Below are 22,853 nucleotides of genomic sequence, written 5' to 3'. Positions count from 1 at the left end.
GAGAAGTCACTCAGCTAGTGCTGTTCCGTATTTGTAATGTAAGCCCCACCCTCTTCATCATACTCATGCAGCAGCCAGTAGACACTCTGAATTCTGCGATAGAAGTAGTTGGAAAATTCCTCTTCTTCTCCAGCACCTTCATTCAGATAATTTCTCAAGTATTTGGCAGGCCTACACTGCACTTTCTTGCACATACTTAACAACCTGTAGCACCAATTCATGAAACCTTCCCTGCTTCAGTCCACTAAAAGTTTTGTGCGTAGAACTGGTGTCCTTTAATTTATGCCACCTACCAACATTCGCATCTGTGACACCAAATTTTCTCCCTGCTAAACAGTTTTTTGTATCCTCTGCTTCATGAATTACCATTAACTACTACATTGGCATCATATTGTCTGCATGAACCAGTTGTGAACTGTGAACTTGTACAAGCGCATATCTCAACAGAGTTATAACTGTATCCATTATCGACTGTTACATTTCTTACAGCACTGATCATACAAGCAAACTGAATGGCAATGATACATTGTTTTCTCAGTACATATAGCAAAATAGGTAGAAACTGTAACATTTTGGGTTAACACTGCAGCCAACCTTGAAAATCATCAGTGATGTACATCTTTAGCAGTTTATGTTTCATTTGTTGTGCCTTATTTCAAATATTCTTTGTGAACATATTTTTGTTGGCACTAATTTCTCTCCTGTATAAATGTATACTATTGTTTAGTATTTATCCAATTTTAAGGTCAGTTCAGTTCTAACTGCAAATAGATTCAGTTTCACTGCATTTTAAACACGGTAACCAACGTACATGGTATACATTCTCATGGTTGGCAGCACAATGGAATTTGCTTCCCACTCATCACTCCCCTCCCCACATTTGTCCGAATGTTTTGCTAAGCTGGTGTCTCTGTTCCTCCTCGTACCCTTCCGAATACTTCAAATTAAATTTGTGCATGACCTCAATTGCCAAAGTGTCATCTGTAAATGTACGATGAACCCTGCATTAAATTGTAACACAAAATAAAAAATTTGATCTCAACAGCAACAGTTTAATCTATGAATGTACGAAACCCCTGTCTTATAATTGGCTAATGGTAATTCAGTTGCTTGATTCCTACTTTGTCCCTGGCAGGAAGTGTAAGTGTGAGCTATAAACACACAAGACAAAATTCTTGTGATTATAGAAGTCAAAGGAGAGAGAGTTCTCAGGTTATAATCAAGTTAGAGATAGGCAATATTAAAAGAAATTGGAGTAAAATTGGTCCACAAAAATCTAAAGCTTTTCAAAAAGATCAGTTTGTTACTTTCATTCGGGGTTAGATGCATGGAAAAAGAAAAGGTAGATAAGCTTGTTTTCTAATTGAAATATTTAAATAGTTGCATAATTCTGTGGAGTGAGGGAAGGATGTACAGGTTGTTTTTTGATTATACAGGGTGTTCAAAAAAAGGTGTTTAATATAATGAGATGTGGTAGTACTCATCAAAACAAGAAAAATAGTCCAATAAAAATGGGTCCGGAAATGCAAACTTTCTAAGATAAGTCCAATAAACACGGGTCCAAAAATGCATACTTTCTGTGATAAATACATGTTTACAGGAGGTGTTCAGCGTGGAGTCCATTCCTGACAATGCACCTCTCTGTCATGTAAGGAATGATGCACCTTTTGAAGTATATCTAGTTGTTGTTTGTACCTGCTGGCACACATCAAAGACATGAGCCTGTAGTACCCGCACACCACTGATTGGCGTGGTGTAGACCAATTCCTTCAAGTGTCCCCATAACCGGAAGTCTAGGGGCCCAGCAGTCCTGAAATGTCTTCTTCAGATGTTTGCAGATATTGTGATGAACATGTGGTGGTGTGCCATCAAAGTGTGTTGGGGCCCCATCATGCATGAACCTCAATTGTATCCATTACTGCAATGGCACAGCCTCCAGCAAGCTATGCAATACATTAATGTGAAAGTCCAGATAGCGCACACCAGTTAACCTATGTGATAGCATGTATGGCCCTATTAATCTATCGCCATGTGTGCCTCTCCATATGCTGACTGAGAATTGGTGTTGATGGCCTCTTTCCTGAATGCTTGGGGATTTACATCAGCCCATACATGCTGGTTGTGGAAATTCACACCACCAGCTCTTGTGAATGCTGCCTCATCAGTAAATAAAAACTTGGATGTGAACAGTGGATCTGCAGCACACTTCCACAACAGCCATCGACAGAACTGCCAACTGTGGCCTTGGGCCTAAACGTGCTGTAGATGATATGGCTACAGTAACTGTTCAAGAAGTACCCTCCCAGATACTACAGTGAGGCACATCTTCTCCTGCTGCTAATTGTTGCACACTGGTCCCAGGGGTTTCTTGCACTGCAACTAACATATGCTCCTCCATACCAGGTGTGCAGACTGTGTGGAGCCTTCCACTGCCAGTCTTCCAAGGTGCAATGGTACCTAAGTCCCTCAGACACTGGAAAATCTGTCAAACAGCTTATCAGCAGGCACTCTGCACTGAAGATATTTTTCAGCATAGTGGGCATGGGCTCGCAAGCTATGTCCATTTGCTAAACTTAAGCAAAATATCATACCCACCATTTCACTTGTCAAGTAGTAGGCCTTCATTTCCAAGTGGTGGATGAGAGAAGATGTAAATGTATTGTACCATTGGTACAGACAAACACCACAATAACAGTAAACACAAAAGTGAACTTGTGTTTGGAAGAAGATAAAACACCACGATACATACCCAGGGTTGACAGTACTGTACAACAGGGAACACGAATACAATGAAAACTAATGTAACCTACAACACGACTTGAACCATGCAACTGACTGCAGAGCACCTAATGGTACATAGAGCACTGTGAGCAAGACATCATGATACCCTGCTGACACATTTGGTGAAGCACCAAAGCAATGACTGTACTAATATCCGCAACCAAGCATTACACAGCCCTTCCTATAAACAAGTGCTGATCTTGGAAAGTATGCATTTCTGCACCAGTGCTTATTGGTCTTATTTTTCTTGTTTCAATGAGTTCAGTCACCTCTCAAAGTGTTCAACACTTTTTTCTTAACACCCTGTATTTCCATGCTGATGAAGTATACTAGTTATATAACAACTCACCAAATATAGGCATTTTAGCTTTCCACTTCGCTTCAGGTCCATAACCGACTTTGGTTTCTGCCTGTATTTTGAAGATGTATGTCTTTCCAGGTATCAGAGTCCTTATAGTACCACTAAACTCAGTTGGTAAGAAATCTCGGCTTTGTGTATGTGTAGAAAGCTGGGGAAAAAAAAAACAGAAAGAAGATGAATTATCATCTCTTAAAACAATAAAGTTTGAGTTTTTTTAACAATACTCTAAAGCAAATTCCAATGCATTGCCATTTCACATGTTACTGACGCTCCAGGAAAATAACTACTGTGTTCTTCTATAGCTACCGTAAAATAATTTCTGCAGTCAATATACATGTGAAAACAATTAACACATTCGTGGAAAATTAATAACTTCTTGGACTTAATCATCAGGATCTCTAAAAAATCAAATACATCCAATTATTTAGAAATAAGAGGATATTTAAAGGCACTTATTGCTATGTTAATTCATGTTCGAATTACAAATTCTACTCCATCAAATATTAACATCTTGATGTTATTTAGGGGCACCTGTTAAACTGTGATGTTATAGTATTAATAAATAAAAGAACCAAATCCGCAGTTTTTGTGTACATGACAACTAGTGTGTTGCACTTTTAAATGATAGCATTATTGCATCCTTCATAAAAGTAAAGCCATAGCCTGCTAATAATTTATTTTGGATTCATATTTCTTACTCAAATTACATGCAAGTTTCTGCCTATCACTCTACCAACTATTCTCATGTGAACTGGACATTAAAAAGGAAAATCAAAAAGAACTGAAAAATCAAAAATTAAAAAGAACTAAAAAATCAAAATGGGGTTTCCCTCGAGTGGGTACGCCATTTTTCATAACACGAGGAAAATAATAAAGGAATAGGTATGGGCACACAATTGTGAAACAACAAAGAAATGGTTCAAAACAATATTATTTGTGGTTAATCAAACAACAGAAATTCCAGGATGGAATGTAACTCCTAATACTCGTAATGTAACTCTATAATATTGTTATTATTTGTGGTTGGCGCACATTATACACAGGCTTGCTCAGTCGAGGGTTAAGTTTACAATAAACAGAGGAATCCATTGCGATATGCTAATGAACATTTCAAAAAGAAACTGAAAGAGAAAGAATGTGTTACTTTTTTTTCCAAAGAAACAATTGTTTTGCAAAAGAAGAAGGCCATTTAACACAACATGTTATGGTGTTACTTAATTTACAATTAATGGAATGAATGCGAACTTCAAAATTCCCAGAAGTTGAAGCAAGTGGCTGAGTTTCACAGGATGCTTAACTTTACTACAGCATATGGTGGAATGTGAAGAGATCAGTAATGTATAAAAATCTGATTGATGTAACAGCCTGGTAATGTGAGGAAAGAACAAAGAGAGGGTCGCAAGAAATGCATATAACTCGCATAAAAATGAAATGGGATGTAGTTAAGTAGATATTAAGAGGATGGAAAATAAAACTGGCTGTGGCCTTTTCCAAGTAATCATCCAAGCCCTGATTGCTTTACGGAAAACAAGGGAACCCTAAATCTAGATCACCAGATGAAGAGTTGAACATCACTCCTGCTTTAATGATTGTATCCTAAGTCCTTCTGCAGGTCACCAAGAAATTTATCCTGTATTCACAATTTAAATACATTGCTTAACTGCAAAACATTTTTCAGAGTTACATGCCATCAAACACTGCTAATCTAAGATCTAGTCTTTTTTGTATAGGAAAAAACAGTACTTAGAATTTTCAACATACCTCAAGTCCATACGTTATTGTAAACTTTTTTATAACTCCATTCTGTGCATCACCTGGAAGCATCCAAGTGAAGGTAATGTAGCTTGGTTGAACTTCTGTGGGATGAAAATTTTCAACCTGAAACATTCATGTTTCTATATAGCAATGACGACTCCCTTAAGAATGTGGATACATTTATGTTTATAAAAAGCTCTAAGAGAAAGTAACTGCCAAAACACAGATGTATTTAATAATCGTACTGAGGTGTACAAATGTACTAATTTAGTTTGAATTACATCAACATAAGGTAAGGTGAATTAATCATCATTACACCTACAACCAATAACTCTTTTTCTGTAATGGTTTATTCACAAACAATACCAAAATCTTGTGCAGATGCACCACGCACAGTCTTGAGTCACGTTCATAATCAGTTTTCCAATGTATTTTCTGACAAAGCAAAACATGCATGCAAATTAAATTTCCTCACGAGCAGAGAGAAGTTGTATGTTCCATGTTTCACTCATTATTTTATTAGCATTGTGTTAATTATCTTCTGCACTGTACTGTACTGTTAGTGGGTAAACATTTCTTTATTTTGTATTCCTTATATTCTATATACTTTGTAATTATATTTGAATTTATATTTGTAAAATGTATTTTTTTTACTTCTCCTACATCCTAGTAAATCATGCTGTAACTGGATATATCTCCAGTTACAGACCTGTATCACTGTCCAATTGGTTTTCAACATTTTTAAAAAGATGGTTTAAGAAACAATGTACACCAATTACACAGATAAATGTGACCTTTCAAGTTATACTCGGTCTTACTGATTGGCTTTTACAAACTGGGTAGAAAAAACAATACCCTGTGTAATGAATTATGGTTTTAAAAAGTCCCAGTAGGTTCTCGTGTTAACCTGCTAAGTATTAAATCTTAATCTTTATCATATTGAGCACTACATCTGAAATTAATTTTAATGATTAATGATAATCACTTCAGCTGTATTATTATACATTTATTATGCTACAAGTGGTTTCATTCTGAGAACACCTGCAAGTTGTCTGCAGTCAAACAAGACAAGAAATTAGGCTAAAGTTACAGTATCTTAACAAATAAAGTACAAACAACACATATTGACAACTGTCATATGCCAAATCCTCACTGAGTTGTGCTAAAGTCATGATATAAATGGTTTGGTTGTCATACGTAATTTTAAAGACCAAATCTAGGAACAACTGTTACAAATTTTCTGTTGTATGGTGGCAGGCATGGCATGCTACATACAGCAAACTGTCCAGACAGGGCCACTCCATAACAGAAGTAAACATGTATATTACAAAGGTAAACATGTAAACATAATACTTGGCCTCTGCCAAGTGCCACGAACAGTTGTATGATTATAGTTGTTACAAACAATGCCAAAACTATATGTACAAAGCCGATATTAAAGAGTAAAAAATGACTACATTATTAACCACAGCAATTGAAAAATAATTGCTTTATTATAATTACAGTCTTGGGTCACAGTGTTTATTTGTAATCAGGTAATTAATTTTGGTTAGTAATCATTATCTTGAAAAAATAGGTCCGAACAAAGGTTAGCAAGGCAATTACGAACAATAAAAAGGAAACAGGTGTCAGTGTTTGCATAAAACTGCATCATCATTACAGAAGTATGGCAGTAAGTGAATAGGGCAAAATACACTTACAAAGTAACTATGTGAAATATACCAGGAAAAGTAATTGCGATTTCACAGAATGATCAAAAGTTATGAATAATATAGTTACAAAACAAGCATTGTCATTGAACACATAGAAGAGTTAAAGCAACCAAACCGTCAGTTTTCATCATATGTAGTTAGTAAAATTACAACTGAGCCGTGTTTACCATGCTGTAGTTATTTACAATGGAAGAGAACAAACCTGAAGATGTTCTTGGTAAGATACCAGTCATAGCACAATACATGTGTAATAAGAAAGGTGAGGTGGTTTTTATCGATCATCAATATTACTTTTTGACTCTTAACTGTAGCATAACTCAGCCAATGCAGTACCAAATGATTGTATATTTGCAGTTACCAAGTGTTGATACTTATGAACAAATAACTAAGTGAATAGAGACACTCATAATTTATTGATATAAAGTCAACAAAACAAAACTATTCACATGTCTTGATATGCTTGGATACCTTTGGTTGTGTACAGCTCACACTAGTGTGAATGAAACACACACTGGGAACGGTGGCAGCACCCTATCTAACACACTTTTAGCACCGTATTTGTTCCCTTCTTATTGTGATGATTTTACTTATAGAACTTTTTGATTTTCTGTGATTGTATATGATTACTGCATACTGTTTTGCATATAAATTATAACATTTAATTTTATCTGTTAGAAATGCTGAGATATTTCTGCCTTGAACAAACAAATAAGAGCACAACTGAACACTTACATGGAGTCACATGGCAGCAAATGAGGATCTGTATTTTCACGAAATAACTTAAAGTTTCTGTCATTTTCATCCATTTTTTCTTTTTACATTGCATTGTTTGTTGATGTGTTGAGGGCATAACATGAATATAGCCAAGGTACGCCGAACATAATACACTGCGCCACAGACGAGTATGTGACGAACAGTCATTTATTGCTAGGGCACCTCAGCATATCAGGCCATGAGAGATATCATCCTCGTACTTGTCCAGTATGATTGTTTCACCCAATGAGGAGATCTAGTTCCAGCAGGACCACTCACAGGTTCATTCGAGTCAAATCATTCTGCAATGGTTTTTGCAACAGGCTGATGTCGACCAGATTGACTGGCCCGTTTGAGTGCCGGACTTAAATCCCACTGAAAAGTTTGGGGCAAAATGAAGTGTCACATGAACTTATACCGGCCCACATTGGCCCCAGAATTAGTATTGGATACATGGGGGAGTCCCATGGACGATCAGATATATTTCCAGAAGCTGATCCCCTCCATGCCTTGTCGGATGAGGCAGGTAATTGTGGCTATTAGTGACTGGACCTCATACTAGCCTCATCTCTGATGAGGAGAGCTTTCCTCATCTCACATGATATTGCAACATTTCTATTAAGTAGAAATCTACACGAGATTACTGTACTCTACATTTCGTTTATTGAATTTGTGCTAACTAACACTTAACACGTGTAAATTTGAAGAAAGCTCAAACAAGTCAATTTGAATAGAAATAGAAATGGCATCCTAATATGAGACAAACAGAGAAAACATGTAATACTGACCAATGTAAGCACAAGCAACCCAAAAACAATAATATTCTCTTCCATACTGCCACTCTGTGTTTATTGCGCAAAAGAAGTGTAGTCAGAGAATACAAATGCTCTTTTTAACATTAACATTCTTCGGAAGCCCAAGGATGATATTCCATGCTCCACGCCCATTTACCTACATTTACATTCATCAAGTGTCTTCGTCTTCAGACAGCATATCTGAATCATTGCCATCAACGAATGAATGGAAAGTTGTTTACTGTGCTTTTGTCATTTTCTTTTTCAAGAACAAAGCTTTTGCTTATGTCCCATTGATTCCACCACAGCTTTCATCCCTCTAAATTGTTTGAAACATTCCCTGTATGGAGATGATGTTAAATAATTAAGACATTCAGAAAATTCTGATGTTTCTAGATCAGGTGGCTCATGGTGTGGCTTGCTGATTTTGGGAGCTAGCCAGATACCAACTGGACTCATATTTACTCTGTTATTTGCATCGTGTATGTCAAAATCATGGTGTATTGTGAAGCAGTTGCCTGTTACAGGGGAAGAGCCAATTTTCCAGAGGCTTTTTAAAGCATTTTACATTGTTATTGCTCTCATGTAGGCTGCTCCCAATAACGATGTAATCAATAATGAGGTTGCTATTTTACCTGTGTTATGTGCCCACCAGGTTTCTATTTTTTGGGGACAATACATTTTAGACAGTGCCATAAATTCTACAAAAGAGACAGTATTTTATGCACAGAATGTGGCAACAAACAGATGATCTGGACACTGTTTCCTCTTGCTTTGTCTATCACAGAAATGCGATGCAATGCATGTCACGTATTATCACAACAGGACCACCACCAAATGTCTTCATGAAGTTCACAAAATTGTCAAACCACTTAATAAAACTGAGTCGAAATCCAGTGACTAGGATGGCAAGCTGAAGTTACTCCTAATATGAGATACTGTGTCCTAATATGCAATATTGTTCCGTATTAGGATACCTGTGTTATCGCACATTAGGAATAAGCCCTCTCGCAGTTCAAAACTAGCCTCACAGTTACGCTGCTCCATTTGGAGGACACTTCATTATATCAAATGAATGAGAACTTTATGAAGAATATAAACTTATGATTATTGCTGTAACCGCTACTCAACTTCAGATATTAAAGCCCTACAAGCACATACACTCTATAAACTTGAAATTCAACACTTTTAAAACCAAGGATTATCGACAATATCCAGCTCTCTAATGGTCTTATTGTCACTGCTCTAAGTCTCAGGTGCTGATAGAACAAAATTCTGATACTTCGTAACAGAGCTGAGCACTTACTTTTGTCAGAATCTAGCTTTCTCATAGTAGCAAATTCTCCCGCAATAGGCACCTTTCCTCTACACTCAGAATCATTTTCAGTAATTATAGTATCTTTTGAGTAAATTCAAAAAATGCTAATCAGAACATGTATAGTCATTTTCTCAAATTAAATTCTAACTGCAGTAAGGGAAAAAGTAGGGCAGTCCATCACCTGGTGTGTGTAGTTTCATACCCACATATCACTGACATTATCAAGGTCCATTTTTCTTTAAATTATGGAAAAAACTAATTATACTTTACTTTGGAAAACCATATTCTGCACTTGTCCCGTCAATTGGAAGATCGTGAAAATCGTATCCGCTTATCCTTTACAGATCGTTACACACATCCAATAGCATTTTATTAGATATTGTCTGACAGAACTTAAACATCTTATTCAGACCCATTACAATGAATAGCTGAACTTATTTTTCCCTCCATATTTGTAAATTTACTTTGAGATCAAAATCTGAGCTCCTCTTTAAACATTTGTTCTCTCTTACTCAGTTTCATCTTAATGATTTTTTCTGCTGCATCTGCTTTCCCAATCTATCTGCCACTTCTTTATATGCATTCTCTCTTTTGTAACCTAAATTGGACCTGGCTGTTTTCTAAATTGAGAGTGATAACGAATTTTGGTTTCTAAATAAAAGAGTTGAGCATGTAATTTGATAAAAAGTGTATCATTAGCAGTTTCAATCATGCCAAAGAATTGAATAATTATCCGAGTAGTTGCTGAGACTACTTGAAATACAAGCTTCATAAAAGATATAATTTTGCTAGATTGATCTAAATTCACTCGCTCCTCAACATTATTATATGCTCTTACTCCTATAAAACAAAGCCCTTAAAATAGCTTTAATGAATTTTGTTTAAAATTTGGGGTATCTCTTTGATGCAGTTTTTTCAGCTCGTTATTGCAATAGCTCATTTAAAAACTACAAATAATATGCACCAGCGTTGTACTCATCAATACAAGAGAAATTAACACAGAAAGGCTATTGGCACCTATCACAATAAGCACATAAAAAAGTATTGGCCAGATGGTGTAACTGAACTCTGGTTCAATGAGTAATGACCACAGACTCTGCCTATGAACTGCTCACACAATGAAATGAACACCCCATTCAGACTGCATTTAGTGCTGCTCAAATTACTACATATTTCATGGTCACTGTTGATATCCTTTACTTCCATATATAATATTTAATGGGTATTAATTTCCAGTGTTGTGTACAGTACATCTCACTGGTACGATAATATGTTGCTGCCATAATGCAACACAGGCATTAATGGGGCAAAAGTGTTGCCAAAAGTTGTGACATGATTGTATGGACTGAGAATGACTGATGTGCAATTTAGCCATTTTCCATGTCAACAGTTCTGTTTTGTTGACTGTACATAGGTACAGTAACTGATATGGATTCTGCGTACTGATGTTCTGCTCAGAGTCATTTTCCCCATAAACATGCTGAAATTGTGACATCAAAATGACAAAGTTTTGGAAGCAATAGCAACACCTATCCCTCCGAAACATGTCTTTACACCTTCACAAAGTAGTATCCCTCAAATTGTTCGTACACATGCACCCTCTCAAACTGCACAGTTAAGGCGCCATAATACATCTTTCTGGATAAGTTGTTTCTGAAAGTAAAGAATACAGATGCTATTTCACACTTTTGAGAAAAAAAGGAACAAACCACATATAGCCAGATCAGAACTGCAACTGTCAAGTAGACAGTGAAGTGTCTGGATTCTGTGTTCCTAAAAATTGTGCATTTTGTGCTACACACACTGGCAAATATATGTTATGTAAAGCATCTCATTCGAGCAAGCCTTGGGCTTTGAAGTCTAGGTTCATCTGAAAAACCTTGGGAGAGAAAGTCTAACACACTGATCTGTAATTTCTCTCCTCCCTTCTTCCAGTGAGATTGTGATGTTGGATCATTTGGTATTCTTCTGTCCACACTGCATTCCCTCTTCACTTTTAATGAAAAATCAACATCACAGCACGTTGTGACACATAATGACCATCTAGTCTCTTGGGGAAACTGTTACAGTAAAGTTTTGCAACCAGTTTCAATGCTGAATATCACTTTTGACATTACAGAACTAAACGTCTCAAAAAACTATTCACACAACACCAAATTCCAAACTACTCAGTATAGTATCTACAAATCACAAAAATAGCTGCAATAAAGACTAATGTTAGAGTAACTGCTTTGTGACCACAGAAAGTTTCTCAGAGGACTTATTTACACTCAAATGCTGCATTCTGAAATCCATACAAATAAGTATTCAAAACTGCTCCTCTTCAAGGGCACATCAACTGAATACCATGTGAAGAACACCAATGGAGACACCTCTTCAGATTTCAACATGCTCATATTGTCAAATTTGCAACAACATATTAAGTTAAATCTGCTAGCACACATTTCTTTGAAGTTTAACCTTGGATCAGATACTTCCGAGTTAAATTTCGGCATTTCGTCTCATAATTATAACAAAATGGCTTATACTCTGTGATAAAAAGCAACCTCGGTAGTAGCCAGAAAAATTGTTTTCAATCTAAGGGCTTTTCTTGGCAATGGGTATGATTAACTTTATCAGCCGTTCTTTTCACATGTTGCGTTCCTCTAATCTAGAACCAATTCATGTACCAGATTACACAAAACCTACCATCTGACTTTGAATATGAACCACAGCACATTGTCTGAGGTAACAAAAATGTTAAGTGTGTAAAAAAAAAAAATCAGGACCAAATTGGATTGAGCCATGAACCAAATTTTCTGTATAGTATTCACCTGCAGAGGAATGAAGGTGCAAGAGAACATGATGCCCCTTTACTAACCCATACCACTGTGCCAAAACATTGTGGTCATTAATTACGCATCTGGAAATAAACAAGTTTTACTCATTAGGTTTTATTTATCTACAGCCTCTAATATCTATTTCTGAAACTGACAACTTATGATTAACTCATCTGCTTACAGTGATAGTTCCAGTAATCATGGCAGTTCCATTTACTGTATTATAATTATGTGTACACAGCCACGATAGTACAAAAGGCACATCATGCTTTTCTTCTATAGTTTGCTGCTTTCTGTTAAAATTCTGCAGCCACAATGGTAAATGGCACTAGTTGTACATTTGTGAAACAGTGCACACAGTCCAAGTTTACCCACATTTAGCCTGCATTCCATGATCTCAGTGTGTGACAGCACACCTAACCAGTACAAAGATTAAGCTATGAGAATTAGGCATTTCTGGAAGAAAGTGATTTTTGTGAATCATGCAATGATGAAGACTATGACAATGCAAGTAATACAACAGAAAGTGATGTAATGTTTTGGATGATGGTGAAATTGAATGTATACAACAAAATGTGCTGCAGACTGTTCAGAGGTGAAAGACGGGAACTGGGGCCATGTAGCACGGCAACTGAACAATGGTACTTGCACTCCAAAACTTTAAATAGATGCCACAGTCCTATAACAGCTGGAACAAAATCCCACAGAATTACTAGCCTTACATGACATTTTGACAGTACTGTTTTCCATCTCCATAGTAAGAGAAAGAAACTCTTAAGAAGTCAAAAAATCAACTAATGATTCAAACATTGGTAACATTTCTTTGTTTTCTGTAATAATGGATGGACTGAAGGAGTACTTCTCTCTCTGCACACCCTTTTGTCACAGAAAGTTAACCTTCCATTCAAGATAAGGAATCAAGAAGAAAATTAACTGCCACTCCAGCTTTTGCTGGAAGAAAACCTTTAAGGCAATCCACAGCAACCTCCAATCTTTAGGAACTAACCACGCGACAGTACTTTAGTTCATCTAGTAAAATGTTATAATCCATGCAATCAAAACCTTGGGAAGGTCACAGAATATACAAAAAGGGTAGATTATGTTCAGTAGTGAGATAAAAGTCCACAGCTCATGGTCTCGCAGTAGTGTTCTCGCTTCCCATGCACGGGGTTCTGGGTTCGATTCCCGGTGGGGTCAGGGATTTTCACCTGTTGTTGTGTCATCTTCATCATCATCATTCATCCCCATCATGGTTGGAGGAAGACAACGGCAAACTAGATCCATTAGGAACTTGCCTAGTACAGCAGTGTGGGTTCCCCGCATCGCTCCCCTATGCTCTGTCAAGAAGCATGGGACTTCATTTCCATTCCATTGAGATAAAATATGACTTATGCTACAGCAATGTTGTAAGGGAAAGCAAAATGAGAGGCTATCACCATATTATTCTTTGTAAAGTAACTTCGTATAGATATTTATGTATTTTTCTCAATAACTTTAGTAAGGACAGTGGTGAATGAGATGGATCTGTAACTGATAATAAATTACTTTTTTCTGCCTTTAAATGTGGTTAACATTGAAAAATATTTCAGTATTTCACAAAATGCGCCTTGAGTAACTGATCAACTGCAAAGCTAACTCAAGAACAAAAGTGAATGTGACAATCAAAAATCATGTACAGCATTTCATTATACACCTAGACGACTGGAGATTTTTTTGGCAACCATCATTTCAAAAACAAAATTATAGAACAGTATGGAATATATATAAATAACTGCAGTTTTAATGGAAGTTGTGACTTGGACACAAATTTCTCCCTGTGAAATTTCCATGCAATTTTTTTCCTACAAATAAGATTATCAATGTAATAAAAATGTTTTTTAATTATAAAATGCATACCATTCCAGGTACAGACTCTTCAGTTGTGAAGATTCCCGAAGCGGGGACAGATGGTTTTAAAAATGATGACTCTGTTCCTGACCTGACGACCACTGTGAATGTATAGTTCCAGTGGGGTTTAAGGTTTGAGATAGTAATACTGTTCAGTTTCGTTAAGTTATGAATAAGCAAGCCATCAGCATTCTGGTAGGTAACCTGCACAAGACAAAGCAAAATGAAAGTGAGTAAAGAACATGTTGTCACAAAAATTGTATTAGGAAGTATAACACTAACAACAAGACATGCAAACAATTCTGATACACATTGTAAACCCAAGTGCACAAAGTTCCCATGTTTAGACTAATACATATAGATTACCTCAAAATCACTCAGTTCACCACGTGGAGGAATCCAAGTCAGAGTAATCTGCGTGTCAGTAATTTTTGTGGCATTTATTGAGGAAACAGGTTCTGGATCTGAAATGTGCATGCAATCATCAGATTATGGTTAATGACGCAAGAATGGCTGTCACATTTTTATAGCAGAATAACACACCATCAAACCAGTGGTGTTCCACAACTAATATGACAGGGGTTCACATTCATATTCAAAACTGAACAAGTATATGAAATTAAATACAAAATTACTTTTATTTTGAAATCCAAATTGGAGAACCACAGTTCCTTCAGTTCCAGAACTTTCAATGCACCTCCAGATATTACATACACTAAAACAGTTCTTGAATATAAATTTAAACTGAAGATGAAGGTGCACACATTATTAAAACATCATATGCTTCTTAAAGATATCACACTCACTGCACACCTACAGCACAGATGAGGTGCACAACTACACTTGGATCAGAATAAGAAAGTGATCAACAGCTAATTTCATAGCAACAACCAGTCTACATCTAAATCTACATACCTACTTCACAGCCACAATACGGTGCATGGCGGAGGGCACCCTGTGCCACTACCAGTCATTTCCTTTCCTGTTCCACTTGCAGACAGAGCAATGGAAAAATGACTGTCTATGACACTAGGATCATTCCGCAGTCAGTTTCAAATGCTGGTTCTCTAATTTTCTCAATAGTGTTCCTCAAAAAGAACATCGCCTTCCGTCCAGTTATTCCCATTCGAGTTCTCACAGAAACTCCATAATACTTTTGTGTTGTTCAAACCTACCGGTAACAAATCCAGCAGCCTGCCTCTTAACTGTTTCGATTTCTTCTTTTAATCCAATCTGATGCCGATTCTAAACACTTGAGCAGTACTCAAGAACAGGTTGCTCTAGAGTTCTATATGAGGCCTTGTTTACAGATAAACCACACCTTCCAAGAATTCTCACAATAAACCGATGTCAACCATTCGCCTTCCCTACCATAATCTTCACATGCTCGTTCCATTTCCTATCACCCTGCAATGTTATGCCCAAATATTTAAATGATATGGCTGTGTCAGGCGTTCAGAGCATCAGTTTGATCACACCTCCTGTCCCGTGCACAGCTGCAAGCTGTCATTTGCCAAGTAGCTATGGATGAAAATTACTGTGTGTATTGTGGTTTGTTCTGACGTGCTTTGTTTCTCACTGCAATATTTTTCTTTTACATAATGTGTAGTACCAAGTGTGAAATCGCTTAGGAAAGTGAAGTGACTATTATGATTCTGCAAAGTGAACTCAATTCTGCTCATTAACGAGGAGTGTGTTAACATATTCAGTACAGAGAGTGCACAGCTGCTTCTACCGGAGCAATATTGTGCTTGACCACAACGACAAATCAACAACATCCCCCTCCCCTTACATGCTCAACAAATCACTTGGTTATTGTGATCAAGATATAGAGCTTGCTACTGCAATGTTTCCCCATCTTTGTTCCCACCATGCTTGACCCACCCAAGTTCGTAAGCTCTCCTGACTGCAAATGCAAAGCTAGGTACTAGGTGAGATACAACTACATTTTGAATTGTTTCATAGAATACAATACTTTTATTTGTGGATATGGCATGCTCCAACATTAAAGTCATAATATCAGAATTATATTATACAGCAATGAGATGTGGCATTATGTGGGAGATCATGTGCATGCGTGTATTACAAAGACAAAGCTGCCACTGTATCAAACACCAAAGTGATTCCAAAATAAACTTTAGTTCCTTATCTTCATTCCCTGTTTAGGTTTCAAATGCAGAAATCTGCTCTAAATGTGTTGGCAGTTATTTTTACTTTCACACAATAACAAACATAACAATACTACTTGTAACTGCTATGGCTTTTCTAAGTAACATTTGGGCAAGATCCCAGCATCAGCTACTAATTATCTACTCCTATCATCCCTTCTGAAGAGCTCACCAACTTACCAATTATCAAATGACTCAAATATCTAACACTTCCTACAATGATCACAGCAAAGTATTAGACAGTCAGTGTGTTACAGTAATACAGCATTCTTCTCAATAGTGAACAATACTATTACACTTTCTCTGATTCATGTCACAATCTCCAAACTGAAGTAATCTTTTTTTATCTTCAACTACGCAATAACAGCTACTGCTTGAGGACATACTCAATATCTTTGTCATGGCGGGCAGTTACTTAAGTCAATTTTTCTTCTTCTTTTTCTTCATTTTAATCATATGAGGACCACACTGATTTGGGTCAGCTTCTTTTCTTCTGGCCTTTATCCTCACTAAATATTACTAAATTCTCATACTTTACAACATTCTTCACTATTCTGTCCATGATGCTTTTTCCCTGGGCCTAATTCTATCCTGGGTCCTGGAAACCTGTGACCGCCAGAACTTTTTTTATTGGAAAGTCACCCTGCTGTAAATTTATGTTTCCTATATTCCCTTTCCTTCCGGGTATCTGTGTACCTCTTGGATCCAGTGTACTTTGGTTCTCTTGTTCACAACAAACTGTATTATCTGACGTGTCAACCTCCCTTGATCCATTCTTCAGATGCATTCGAAGAACATGTCCTCCTTTTTCTGACGATGTCAGAGATTCTCTCTATCTCAGCCGAGAGTTCTTGCTTTGTTCATCTTCTATATTCAACACCTCCTGCTTTTGATGCCCCAATATGGGCCCAAAAATCCTCTTTTCCACAAGTTCTTGCCTCTTAAGTACTCCTGAACTTACTAGTTCAGACTTTCTACTGATTTTTTAGAAGACTTAAAGGGCGAATCACTGTCTGGTAATGTCCCAGTTTTGCACTGATCAAAAGATTCTTCTTATTGTAAACATTAATTTGTTTGCTAAATTAATTTTGTTTATTTGTATTACCATCACTTATTTTTGTCATTCCAGTGTAAAATCACTCCCCTAGATATTTCAATCTTTCCACCTTCTGAATTTTTCCTCCTTTTGTTGTCATCCATTTAGGAGCTGCCTTGATGTCTGTCATATACTACGAGGGTGGTTTGAAAAGTTATCAGCACGAAATAGAAAAAAAGTACTTACATCACTGAAACTTTTATTATTTTTCAATGTAGTCTTCTTGTAGATTAATGTACTTGGTCCAACGATGTTCCAGTGCCTTGATCCCATCTCGAAAATGAGTTTCCTACAGGCCTGCAAAATAGTTGTCAACTCCGGCTATCAATTCTTCATTTGAAGTGAATCATTGTCCACCAAGAAAAATTTTCAGTTTTGGGAAGAGACAGAAGGCTGACGGAGCCATATCGTGTGAATAAGATGGATGTGGCAACAATTCATACCTTAGTTCGTGTAATTTTGCCATCGTGACGGCACATGTGTGCTGGCATGCAAATAATTTTTTCATTTCTAATTCTTCAGCTAAAATATGATATACCATTTCAGGTGACATATGGCAAGCATGAGCAATTTCATGCACTTTGAATCAGTGATCCTCCATGACCATTTTGTGCACTTTTGCAATGATTTCTGGGGTAGTAACACAAGTTGGCCGACCATTGCGTGGATCATCATCTAAGCTCTCCCAACCAAATTTAAATTCATTTGTCCTCTTGGCAGCAGTTGAATATGAAGGAGCAGAGTCCCCCCAGGGTATTCTGGAAATCGGCATGAATGTCGTTTACTTTTACACCTTTCTTTACAAAGTACTTAATCACTGCTCGAACCTTGATTTTTTTTCATCTCCGCAAATCACTACATGGGAACAACAACAGAGCCATGTCACTGCCACAGCTCTCTTCCAAGTGCACTGACGTGGCACGTGTTTGCAGGCAACAGTCCAATGACCTCTCATGGTGATTCCAATAACTTTTCAAACCACCCTTGTAGGTCCTCTCCATTGAGATATGTTGACCTGCTTTATTTGCTTGTCTCCGTAGTTGCAAGATTTTATTAGCTGCTCATATAATGATTTCAACAAAATCGCAATATTGTCTGCAAATGTCAGACAATCTACCTGTATTCATATTTTCTTGCACCTCAGTCATATTCCTAACACTCCTTTTATTTCTTGTCACCATTCCTTAATCACCTAATCAGGTACACAGTTAAAGTATAAAAGGGAGAGTCTATATCCCTGTGTGACTTTGTTTTTGATCTTGAAGGACTCTGAAACCTTTCCTCTGAGCTTGACCTGGGGTGTCATATTACTTAGGGTTTGTTTAATCAGATCATTGGATTTTATATGCAAACTCATATCCTTCAAAATATGTAACAATATCTGTCTCTCCATTGAATCATAATCTTTCTTGAAGTCTGCAAATGTGAGCACAAAATTCTTGCTCCACTGTTTTTGATATGCAACTACCAGTTTCAGATTCAAGATCTGTCTTGCAAATGATCTTCTCTACTCAAGCCTCCCTGGTACTTGCAAAATTACTGTATTTACTCGAATCTAAGCCGCACTTTTTTTCCAGTTTTTGTAATCCAAAAAACCGCCTGCGGCTTAGAATTGAGTGCAAAGTCAGCGGAAGTTCTGAAAAATGTTGGTAGGTGCCACCAGAACTAACTTCTGCCGTTGAATATATGTAGCGCTATACAGGCATGGTTTGCAGGCACAAAGATAAATACGGGCGCCAAAACCTCTGCGTCAGTAAAAAAAAAAAAAGAGGTGGAAGAAGAGCTAAGAGCTTTTTCTCCACCCCGAGTTTCAACCACTGCATTTTCATACATTATCCACCGAAGGAAATACAGAATGATTCCAGAATACAAATTCCGTACTGTTCATCTTCGAATGTAGCAGCATTTCAATGTACTATGAAAATCCGACTGGCAAGACTGTTTGGGATGTTTGTCAATATGGGAAACTCTACGTTTTGAAATTTTTCCTGCCTGTGAGAAGAGATGGTTGCTAATAGGAACTTTTATGAATTGTGAATCACATGCAGTATTCTCTTCACCATAAGAATAATACGAATAAAAACATTTTGTCATGTATTATTTTGTGTTTGCAGCTATCTCATTTAAATGCTGTCAGCCTAATAAACTACAAAACTAGAGTGAGACAACAGCAAATGGGGAAGAATACACATATCATGTCATGTTTATATTCGTATTATTCTTATGCCTAATAGTGATACAGTCAGAAATGAAGCACGGCAATTGACTAGATTTTTAAATCTAAGATTACTCTAATTTCGGTGCAGCATGTAACGTACTAAAAGAGGCGTCTGCAAAGATTTTCAAACGGAGAAAATTTTTCGCTAAACTCTCGTTCAGAACATCTTCTATCATACGCAGTCTATTATTTGGTTCTTGTTGATCATTGTCAAAAAAGCAGGTGTAAGTAACAACAAATAGCAGTCTCTTGCCATTGTTTCGCTATTGAGACGATTCCTCTTTTTTATTTATTTATTTTTTTTTTTTTAATTGTAAGTGGCGGTACCGTGCACAAAAGCAAGCCATGCGGCGAGCAGCGACGGGCCGGCATAAACACTCTTTATCAGAAAGCGACAAACAATGCATGGAACAATATTGTAATGCATTTTCAGCTTAGAGTGACCTAAACACCTATAACAAAGAGAACGGCACTTATCACATCAAAGAAAAATAAGTAATCAATTCAAACCAGACGAAGCACTTGAAAAAGGAAGGGTACCCATATAAATACGGACGGAGCGCCTGACGCATAGCAATGGCTACCTGGTAAAGCTCAACTGCTAAGCTTACGACTCGAACCAAACTACTGTAGCTGTATCGTCACTCATTCAACCTAAATTATGTCTCTTATTATAATGGACCAACTTTGTTTCGATTTGGAGGTGCGGCCTAAAACTTTTCTCCCAACTTGAAATTCGAGTCTCAAATTTCAGGTGCGGCTTAGATTCGGGAAATTTTTTTTTCCTTCATTTAGAGTCTCATTTTTCAGGTGCGGCTTATATTCGAGTAAATACGGTATGGATTTAGTCACTTTTCACTCTGTTCTGCAAGCTTTTGAGAATATATTATAGGTCATTGGTATTAATGATATTCCACTGTATTTCCTAGACTCCACTACATCTCCCTTTTTGTGTACAGTGCCGTCGTCCATTCTTCTGGAAGTCACTCTTCCTTCCAAATATTACTTATAACATGTATCATGTTTAATGGAAACTACATTGCCTATTTACTAAACATACTGCAGAAGCTAGACACACTAAGAGTAACAGATGAATCGAAGTAACAGATGAATCACCAGCAAAGCCATACAGATCTGCTTTCATTTACCATGCTGTAGTCAAGAATTATTCAAACACATCTTTTGACCCTAAAATTTGTCTAAACAAAATATTTAGTTCCTCTTATCTATCCACTCTAAGCTCTCACTTTTAAATAGCAATTTCTTATCCACATAACATCCTATTATGAGTAGATGAACTTCTTAGTTTTATCACCATGGGAGGTATAGATGAACTTCTTAGTTTTATCACCATGGGAGGTACCAATTAAATCATTATGACATAAAAGCTACATTTTACATTCATTACCAACAACATTTACTTCGTATGTAGGTTTCTGTCACTTGTATCGCACTACAACATGTCCATTATTTTCAAATATATTTAATCCCCCTTGCTACAGTCATATTTCCTTGGACACAGAACGAAAGTGTTAATGCCTACCTTTCCATTTCAAGGATCTACTCTGGCCAATTTTTAGCTCCAGAAGATGTTTCCCTACTGATCAATTAATAATAAGATAACTCTGGTGGTAAACAGAAAGACAGAGCTTCCATCCCTGTCTGGCCGTTCACCTTGTAAGTATACCTATGAATCATGCTGAAGTTTGCTCCCAGTTTGTCCTTTGTCCCTGTTCTTTGTTGACAGAGCAAGGCTTATACCTATTATCAAACTGAATGAACGGATGCAAAAAGTCAACTAAACAGAAAAAAACTGAATGCATACTTCATTGTTAAATTTTTGTTCTTTCATGAAAAATTCTAATGATAGTTGTCTGATGCTTATCAATAATACTTAGTGAGGTATCTTTACTAAAGTCACCATTGGCGTCACCTCCCTATTCAGCTCCCTTGCACTATTATCCCTACTCACAACTCCACCCTTGGCCTCCCCTCTTCCTTCCTTTTCTCATCCAGCCCACCTACCACAACCAACATCACAGTCAAACTGCAGCACCAGGATAATGTAATTATCTGTGTATGTATAGATTCGTTTCTTAGTTCCGAGGAAGGACATTCTCTGCAATTTTAATAAGAAGTTCAAAAATTTTTATGTGCTTATGAAATGCTTAACCTCTGAATTTATGTTTAGTGTTTATTAGACATTATAAGAAACAAAGTTTAAATATATCATTAGTTTCAATCTAAGATTCATGAAACTTACATAGGCGGTCCTGTCGAAGTTGTGGTTGACTGAAGATACCATCTGACACAGTCCAAACAGTAATGTTGTACAGCTTTCCTGGTACAAGCCCTGTGAAGGTGACCTTTGTTTCTGTGTCATTGGCTGCCTTTTCAATAGGTGGAATGCTTGGATCCGAAAGCTCAAAACGGTAGTGATCAAAATGTGAAACAGACTGAGGTGTAGGAGTGTAGCGAAGTGTCATCGAATCTGTTGCTGTGGCCTCCAGTACTGGCACAACTTCTGATTGTATTAAGGGCACTGTAAAAATAATATTGTTATTAAATTCTGCAACAAAAGACAGAAGCAAGAGTTGTTACAACTTCTGCAAGTTTGATTCCAATTTACTAAATGAACCAAATGAACCTAACAGTAGAAGATATTCCCTAGCTGAAATCTTGAATTTCACATTGCATGTCCTGTGGATTTTAATTGCTTTTGTACTTTTCACCCTCCACAGCATCTCTCTCCTAACATTATGAAACGGTTGTTCCTTCTTCCTGTTCATTTCTTTTTACAGTACTCACTTACCACTGAGTGTACTTACAACTGTACATTGGCCTAAGCCAGAGATTTTTTTTTTTTTTTTGGGGGGGGGGGGGGATGTGGGGAACATTGCCACCTGCAGTATGGTTACCTTAATGCCTCGTTTACGCTCCTCCAAAAGCAGAAGTCGTGCATGAAGGTAAAGGTCACTTAAATATCATTTGAAATCCTAAAATCCTAACTGAAATTGTCTTATATATAGACATGTCCAATAAAGGTCCTAAGTGCACCATGAAAGAAAATATATGAAATAAAATGAAGTACAGCACAGTTGTCTACAATGACTGCCTCATACAGTACTGGCAGTTAGCTATCATTGGCTGCAGCCAAAAACAATTGACTAATGGCCAAAGCCTTACGACAT

At 37.0% G+C, this 22,853-nt stretch overlaps 1 protein-coding gene across 3 annotated transcripts in view; it reads right to left on the bottom strand.

Annotated features, from left to right (window-relative positions):
* LOC124605128 (tyrosine-protein phosphatase 10D) overlaps positions 1-22,853 on the bottom strand; it is a 344,674-nt gene that overhangs the window by 52,794 nt on the left and 269,027 nt on the right. For all 3 annotated transcript variants that reach the window (XM_047136608.1, XM_047136610.1, XM_047136609.1), the window contains exons 16-20: positions 21,926-22,204; positions 14,547-14,644; positions 14,190-14,384; positions 4,904-5,020; positions 3,131-3,290 (exon numbers count right to left, since the gene is read on the bottom strand). In XM_047136608.1, coding sequence (XP_046992564.1) covers positions 3,131-3,290; positions 4,904-5,020; positions 14,190-14,384; positions 14,547-14,644; positions 21,926-22,204 — 849 coding nt within the window. The remainder of the gene's footprint in view (positions 1-3,130; positions 3,291-4,903; positions 5,021-14,189; positions 14,385-14,546; positions 14,645-21,925; positions 22,205-22,853) is intronic.

Source organism: Schistocerca americana, chromosome 3, assembly GCF_021461395.2.
Source record: "Schistocerca americana isolate TAMUIC-IGC-003095 chromosome 3, iqSchAmer2.1, whole genome shotgun sequence".
NCBI classification, from domain to species: Eukaryota; Metazoa; Arthropoda; class Insecta; order Orthoptera; family Acrididae; genus Schistocerca; species Schistocerca americana.
This window is presented reverse-complemented; position numbering and strand designations above follow the sequence as displayed.